General features: G+C 37.2%; 2 protein-coding genes across 3 annotated transcripts in view; both read left to right on the forward strand.

Moving 5' to 3' along the window:
- Window positions 1-1,967, forward strand: part of LOC107726889 (ras GTPase-activating protein nGAP) — a 94,807-nt gene extending 92,840 nt beyond the window's left edge. Inside the window, exon 21 of the mRNA XM_016536595.1 lies at window positions 1,818-1,967. Within this exon, the coding sequence (XP_016392081.1) occupies window positions 1,818-1,967 (150 nt within the window). The remainder of the gene's footprint in view (window positions 1-1,817) is intronic.
- Window positions 1,968-4,471: 2,504 nt separating this feature from the next.
- LOC107726925 (DExH-box helicase 9) overlaps window positions 4,472-8,339 on the forward strand; it is a 13,124-nt gene continuing 9,256 nt past the window's right edge. Inside the window, exons 1-12 of one of the 2 annotated variants that reach the window (XM_016536618.1) lie at window positions 4,472-4,569; window positions 5,010-5,130; window positions 5,277-5,417; window positions 5,503-5,608; window positions 5,873-6,006; window positions 6,091-6,213; window positions 6,245-6,264; window positions 7,252-7,298; window positions 7,400-7,536; window positions 7,623-7,712; window positions 7,793-7,954; window positions 8,060-8,137. In XM_016536618.1, coding sequence (XP_016392104.1) covers window positions 5,020-5,130; window positions 5,277-5,417; window positions 5,503-5,608; window positions 5,873-6,006; window positions 6,091-6,213; window positions 6,245-6,264; window positions 7,252-7,298; window positions 7,400-7,536; window positions 7,623-7,712; window positions 7,793-7,954; window positions 8,060-8,137 — 1,149 coding nt within the window. In that variant the 5' untranslated portion in view covers window positions 4,472-4,569; window positions 5,010-5,019. Of the gene's footprint in view, window positions 4,570-5,009; window positions 5,131-5,276; window positions 5,418-5,502; window positions 5,609-5,872; window positions 6,007-6,090; window positions 6,214-6,244; window positions 6,265-6,758; window positions 7,152-7,251; window positions 7,299-7,399; window positions 7,537-7,622; window positions 7,713-7,792; window positions 7,955-8,059; window positions 8,138-8,339 lie in introns of those variants that run through there. The other variant, XM_016536617.1, reaches the window with a different exon arrangement.

Genomic DNA, 8,339 nt, shown 5'->3' on the forward strand with positions numbered 1-8,339 from the left:
GACGTTCGCTTTCAGTGCTATCAGGCTAAAGTTAGCATTTTCCGAGATCTCCTACTGCACCTTTAATTAATTATTAGATATTTAAATGGACTGTCCACCCAAAAATGAAAACTGTCATCATTTATTCACTCTCATGTTGTTCCATGCATTTCTTTTTTCTGAGTAAAACAAAAGAAGATATTTTGAAGAATGTTGTTAACCGAATGTTTCGATTCCCATTGACTTCCATTGTTTTTGTCCTGTGTGGTTACCAGCATTCTTCAAAATACCTTTTTTTACATTCCACTGAATAAGAAACTCACAATTTTGAAACGACATGAGGGTGAGTAAATTATGACAGAATTTTCATTTTTGGTAGACTTTCCTTTAATCAATAATGTTTTAAAGGGTTAGTTCACCCAAAAATGAAAATTAGCCCACAAATTACTCACCCTCAAGTCATCCTAGGTGTATATGACTTTCTTCTTTCAGACGAATCCAGTCAGAGTTATATTAAAAATTGTCTTTGATCTTTCAAGCTGTTTAATGGCACTCAGCGGGTGTTGCATGCATCAGTCCAAAAGAAGTGAAATAAAAAGCGCCCATCCATAAAAAAACAGTGTCTCACACGCCGCCGGGGGGTGAACAAAGGCCTCCTGTAGCGAATCGATGCGTTTTTGTAAGAAAAATATCTTCAAAATGTAATAATCACTTTAATCTAGCTTGCGCCAACAGTTGTACACGGAATCAGCTCCGGGCGGATGACGTATGGAGGTCGGCGTTGCGCATGCGTGATGCATGCAACACCCGCTGAGTGCCATTAAACAGCTTGAAAGATCAAAGACAATTTTTAATATAACTCCGACTGGATTCATCTGAAAGAAGACAGTCATATACACCTAGGATGACTTGAGAGTGAGTAATCTGTGGGCTAATTTTCATTTTTGGGTGAACTAACCCTTTAATATATATTACGTTTAATTCCTAATCAGGAACTGAAAAGTACTTCAGGCAGAATGAAACTCTTCATGACACCATTAGTGGTGTAGAAATTGCACACTTTAACTTTAAACCAGATACTTAAATATGTTTGCATACTTAAACTTTTCAGTCGTAGCCTGGTTTGTCATTTCACTTTCAAAATTCTCCTCTGGGTTGTTGAACGCTCATGCTTTACCCACATTTCAAAGCTGTCCGAGCATCTTCCTGATGTTTAGTGTGATGCTATTGAGGAATGTGTGTTAATAGGGATCTCTCGTAGCAGATTTAGTACCTGGTATCTGTGAGCTCTAGCTTTGGCTGCAGTTTGTTTTATTTTCCCTCCTTATTTTTGCCTAGTCACTTCTTGATTGCCCATGCTGCCACACTCCCAGCACTGTAGTCGGTGTGTGTGCACTTCACAAATTGCTACTGCCCTCTGCAGATAATTACTTAATAGTATAATGATGGTCTATCTTTTACTTATGCGGTTTTTGTCTGCATCTGTTGCTTATACAGGATTTGAGTTGTCCTATTTTTTTAGGTTGTCCTGTCCTTACAAACTTGCTCTTTTGCTTGTGTATGCTTTTGAAGACAGATTCTTGTAGCACATGTGATTGTTCACTTGCCTGGATTACACATAAAATATCATTTTTATTATATGATATTTGTGTATATATACACACACACACAAATATAATGTAATACACACACACACATATATATATATATATGATCTGTGTTTCTGCTGCTAAATCGCCAAGAGCAGTAATATTATATGTATATATGTATCCTTTAATTTGTTCAAAATTAAGATATCTTAAATTTGATTTTAATGTGCTTCTTTCTCTCTCTTGCAGGAGAAGAGGATCAGCTCCCTAGATGCAGCTAACTCTCGGCTGATGAGTGCCCTCACTCAGGTGAAAGAGCGATACAGCATGCACAACCTCCGCAACGGCCTGTCGCCCACCAACCCCACCAAGCTCTCCATCACTGAAGGTTATGACTGATTTTAGGTGACTAAAAGGACACAGTTAAGCCAGCCACAGTTCAATTGCAACAAATCTAGAGCATGATATTCAATAAATTAAAATGTGTGTTCATTAATGTTACTAAAAATATGACTCAAGCAGTGGGTTTAATGAATTAAAATATTGAACTGAATTAACAAACTTAATTATTTGAACTGAATTTTTATTTTGCCAGATATGTAGGATATTTTACTGCCACTCAACCTAACCTAACTTCACTTTTTTTTTTTTTTTTTGGCCCTATATCTGTTTTATGTATCTGACCAGAGTGCTGTGAAACGGCCGATCTACAGTCTCACTGCCCTCTTGTTCTAGACAGCCTCACTGCCCTCTTTCTGATCCTGTTCTTGTTTGTCAGCTGCTTTTATTGAAAGTCATTGTTTTTCCACTTTGTTCTCACTCTGTCCATGAGCATCAATGCCTTTAACCTTTTGTGGCACAGAACTACTCAATGTTTGCTGTTCTCGTAGCGATATATTTGATGGTCAGTCTCAAAGTTGAAAGCTGAGCATTGAATAAAGTTGGATTGTGGCCTCATTGATCCTGTTGTCTGTGTGTGACCTGAAACTGATTTATAATTTCTGCTTCCATTCATTTTGCCGTTATTGCACATTACCAAAAGAAGAGTCATTCCCATTAAAGATTATATTGTATTCACTATTGTATTGTTTTATATTACATTATTTTAATAGTTTTAAACCGCAAAAAAGATGCATTGTTGGTCAGAAGTGACAGTAAAGACATTTATAATGGTTCAAAATATTTATTACAAATACATTTTCTGTTCATAAAAGAATCCTGAACAAAAATGTATCACGATCCACAGAAATATTAAGCAACTGTTTCAACACTGAAAATAAGAAATGGTTTTTAGGCACCAAATCAATAACAGAATGTGTTGATTTCTGATGCGTGATGTGACTATGAAGATTGGAGTAATGGCTGCTTAAAACGTAGTTTTGCGATCTCCGGAATAAATAAAATTTTAAAATGCATTAAAATATAAATATTTTAAACTGAAATCATGTTTCACAATATTACTGTTTTACTGAATTTATCAAATAAATGTAGCCTTGGTGAGCATAAGAGACTTCTCGCAAAAAGCAATCTTACTGACCCCAAACTGAACTGAAACCTTTTGAACTGTAGTGTATATTAGAGGTCCGCAAGCCCGTCGGGTCCCGACACGCTGATTCCATTCGGGCCAGGCTCGGGACATTTTTTTTTTTTATAGATCGGGCTCGGGTCAGACTCGGGCTCATTTAGCTTCTCTCCTTTTATTGTGCCATATATGCGCAGAGCACACATAGGCTACTGTATGAAATATTGTTATATTGATTATATTATAAATATTATACATCGCCTACGCAATACGCAACGCACATACACACGCATTAGCATATACAGTGGGTACGGAAAGTATTCAGACCCCCTTAAATTTTTCACTCTTTGTTATATTGCAGCCATTTGCTAAAACATTTATATAGGTTAAACATTTAAACTAACACTGTAATATGCCTGAACTGTTTTATATCTATATATTATTTTAGGCAAGTCGTGATGATTTGAGAAGGCTAAATTGATCAAACATAGGCTAAGATCAACTCACTGTCTGCCGCTGGCCGCTTGGTCGTTACTTAAAAAAAACCAAAAACTTACGTTTAACGAACAAAAAAATGCTCCAAACGTTTTTCTAAATTAACTTAATAAAAAAACGAAACGAAATATAATCACTTTGACATTAGGCCCTACATACAAAACTGAACTATTTTAATAGCTGAAACAGTAGTAGGCGAGGGCCGGGCTAGGGCCTATATTTGAGGCCCCTGCAGGGCTCTAGTGTATATATAAAAATTTGTTTTTGAAACGATCGTTTTCATAATTGTACCCCAAAGTGGGTAGAATGTCATTTAACATTAAAATGAACAGAACTCAAGGGCATGGCCTCCAACAGGCCTACAAAATAATATTTTAATGTTATATATTTTAATATTTTACTTTAAACTGTGTATATATAAAAATTAGTTTTTGAAACGATCGTTTTCATAATTGTACCCCAAAGTGGGTAGAATGTCATTTAACATTAAAATGAACAGAACTCAAGGGCATGGCCTCCAACAGGCCTACAAAATAATATTTTAATGTTATATATTTTAATATTTTACTTTAAACTGTGTATTAATTAAATTATTATTAAAGTTTGTCATTGCCACTGTCCGGACTCCGGATGTCATATCACCGATAACGTTACACCAAAGGATAATGTATAGATATCCATGGTGATAACCTCAAATTAACCTTGGGCCAAATAAATAGGAACTAACATTCAATCAAATAAATTACGTTTTCCTAATTTTGACCCCAAAATCTATATATGTTATCAATAATATTTATACTTCAATGAATCTGCGTTGCAAGGATCGATTTTGCACTGGATTTTAAGATACGCTTTCACGGTTGCGTCACTTCCTGTTCTGATCCGCCTGTGTTGTTTACCGCTCTGCAAGCTGTCTTGTAACATACGGCTTTTCTGAACATCGTCAGCGTCTTGTTTGGATTTGTGCGAAAGGGCCTTTGTCGGGTATGATACAAACGTAGAGTGGATCATCTTAATTTTTATTTAATCGTTTTGTTTAACAGTAATGTTATCATATGGCCTGGATATGGCTGCAGGAACCGGCTAGCTAATGTTAGCCCATTCATTGCAGCAGACTAACGTTACCTGCAAATATATAGACAAGAAACCTATGTAGATGTACATTTGTGTGTTTTAAATGTATGATTTTTCTTGTGCTGACAGTTTAAAATGCTAACTACCACATTATCGAGTTGGATACCGTTATTCTTGCAGTAGTTTCATTTTTTTTTTCTCTCCGTAGTTTTGCAGTCAGTGCATGGTTACGTTTATCTCTGAGAAATGGGAAGATTGCAGATTTCACCATATTCTTTTCCTATGGGCGATTAATAATCTTCTTTTATTTTTAATCGTTTTATAAATGTAATGCACTTGTTCACATGCAGGCCGTCAACAATGGCGGACATTAAAGACTTCCTGTATGATTGGTGTGGAAAAAAGAAGCTAACGCCGAACTATGACATCCGAGCAGCTGGAAATAAAAACAGACAAAAATTCTTGTGTGAGGTAAGAATAAGCCTGAGGCCTCTCAAAGTCATTTGCAAATTGTATATAAAATACTTAAAATAATTAAATATATATATATATATACACACACATACGGCGTTTTATTGGTGTAATTGGAAAAGTGTTTTGAACCATGTTTCTTTAAGGTACGTATTGAAGGTTACAGTTACATTGGCATGGGTAATTCTAACAACAAGAAGGATGCTCAGTCCAATGCAGCCCGAGATTTTGTGAATTATCTTGTTCGGATGAAAGAAGTTAGTCCTGGCGAAGTTCCTGCTCTAGGGGTCAGTATCACATCTATGTTTACCAGTTCTCCGACTGCTCATCTGTGTTATGAGGAGGGTCTGAGGTTACATTTATCGTTTTCAGGTCAGCATACCTGATGGAGGGAATGAAGGAAGTGGTGGGTTTGGAAATCTCCCATCCAACTGTCCACTACCTCCACATCTGGCTGTGAAGAAGGAATCAGATGGAGGTATCTTATATTATACCTAGATTCATCCAGTATTTAGTTGCTAACAAAACATCTGCTATAATGCAATATCAGTGTTTTAGATGTTGTTTAGATATCAGTGGAGAAAGATCCCCTTTGGCCGCAGATTGGTGTAGTTAATGGCATCTACCAGCAGGGTCTGGTTATCTAACCAACCACTTTTATTGACACTTTGGTTTTATTTAAACCATTTATACCATTGACTAAAACGACAATTTTTAATGCTGTATTCTTCCTGTGTCTCAGAACCTTCTGAGGGTTCTGCACCTGTCCCTGGAGTCACAGGTTTGGGCTATTCTGGTTTTGGTAACACCCAATGGGAGCGAGGAGCCAACATCCAGGACTATTATTCCAAGAGAGATGAACAGGATGCAGAAGTGGTAGTTTTTTTTTTTTTGCCCGTTTTTTGACCACCATTATAGAAAGTTTCTGAGAATTGAAGGTATTTTTTTCTCATTCCCAAGACCTTAGAATCTGAGGAAGTTGATCTAAATGCTGGCCTGCATGGGAACTGGACTCTGGACAATGCAAAAGCTCGTCTGAACCAGTTCTTTCAGAAGGAGAAGAACCAAATGTATCAAGGGTTTGTTTTTCTGCTGGACTGAAACAATGACAGAGACGGGGCCTGACCACAACAGGTCAGAATATTAACATTTACTACAAATATAGTAGTTTATAGTTCAATTATAAACCTCGTCAAAAATCAGGCTTTGCATCTAAATGAAATGTATCAAGGGTTTGTTTTTCTGCTGGACTGAAACAATGACAGAGACCTCCTTGATGTGTATATAACCTCAAGGAGATCTCGGACAACTAAAAGACTCATATCAGATGTTACTTTACAAAATCAACAATATCATATGGGTGAATCTCACGAAAATTGTCAAGAACATGTCCAGGTCATATTTTACTCCAGACTCAAAAGAATGAATTACAGTAGTGAAAATTGAATAGTATAAGAATAATGTACTTGATTGATATTAATAATACAATGCAAAAAAAAAATCTTAATGGTTCTTAAAGCAGGCTTTATTATTACTATTATTAATAATAAAACAAGTATTATTATGATTGATTGATAGATAGATAGATAGATAGATAGATAGATAGATAGATTTTTTTAATTAATATTTATTTACATGATTTGGGGGTGAAATGTGACCTGGACATGTTTTTTTGTGAGATTGACCCATGTAGTATGTAATCTTGAAGGAGGACAACAGAGATGGCAGAAATTGCAACGTTAAATGGGGGAAAACATGTGACATGACTTAGGCTACACTAAGAGGTCACATGGTGAAGTATGTGATTGGTTGGGTTTAGAGGTGGGAGAGGCAAAATAATGTCTGGTTGTGATTTCTGGTGTCACTCGTCCATCAGGGGTCAAGGCCTCCAGTACCTAGAAAGGAATAACGCCATGTTTAGAAGTCTGGCAGAAAAACAAACCTGCTCAGGATGGGTTGTCCTGTACGGACTCTGCGCTGAAGTTTCACTCTGTTGATCACATGTGCTGTCCGGTTAAGAGGTCAGTTTGTGGAGTTTATTTGTGCTTAAATCTTGTAAAGGCACCTGTGGGCTAAATGTCATGTTGGGACGTCTTGATTTTAAATCATGCTCTGTTGTAGGAGTTTTATTGCTGAGATGACAATCTTTGTAAAACAACTGGGTAGGAGTAAGTATCAGAAAACCTTCTACATAATAAACTGTAAGGTCAAGGGCAAATAGTTTGACATCAGAAGTTGTGTCCATGCTAAAGCTGCCCTACTTTTCCAGAGGTTTTTGTTCGTGAGCATGGCTCTACGAAGAAGCTGGCCGCCCAGTCTTGTGCGCTGTCTATTGTCCGTCAGCTTTACCATTTGGGGGTCATAGAAGCCTACACAGGACAGACCAAGAAGAAAGAAGGAGAGAGTGTGAGTTTTACACCCCAGTTTATCTAGCTTCTGAGACCTGTGTGTTTACCAACTCTTCTAACTTCCTGTTTTGGTTACTGTGACAGGTGGATGTATATGAAGTGAATCTCAGTGATGATTTACAGCAGCAAATACACAGTATTGTGCAGAAACTTGCCATCCAGATCCCTTCTCCTGTAAGTGATAGGCAGAAAAACTGCTTGACTTTGCATTACCAAGAATAAGTGCTAAAACTTTGTTGTATGTCCTGTTTTAGCCTCAGGACCCCAACAGTCCAGTATCTCTGGTGCAAGGGAAGATGGCTCAGTTTGAGCCCTCACAAAGGCAGAGCATAGCAGGAGTGGTGCCGTGGTCTCCACCGCAGGTCAACTGGAACCCCTGGACCAGCTCCAACATTGATGAAGGACCGCTGGCATTTGTGAGTCTACTGTTCTTCGATGAACTCTTCTAACTGAATGATAGCAAGTGAAATTGGTGTGATATACTTCATACCAATGAAAACCTATTGTACTTTGGTTTACAGTGTACCCCAGAACAGATCAGCACAGATCTGCTGCATGAGCTCAACTATCAGCTTGAACAGGACAAAAATCTGCAGACAGTGAGATAAAAACAGACCTGAAAGACTCCATGAAATTGATGTTTTTGTGGGTTTTAGTCAATGTGTATTATATTTGAGGGCATTTCACTTTACAAAGCAAAGAAAAAGACAATAATACTAAATCCCCCCTCCCTGTTATGGTAGTCGAGCAAAATATGTGTGTATATATATATATATATATATATATATATACAGTGGGTAC

This window comes from Sinocyclocheilus rhinocerous, unplaced genomic scaffold, assembly GCF_001515625.1.
Source record: "Sinocyclocheilus rhinocerous isolate Xijiao unplaced genomic scaffold, SAMN03320098_v1.1 scaffold606, whole genome shotgun sequence".
NCBI lineage: Eukaryota > Metazoa > Chordata > Actinopteri > Cypriniformes > Cyprinidae > Sinocyclocheilus > Sinocyclocheilus rhinocerous.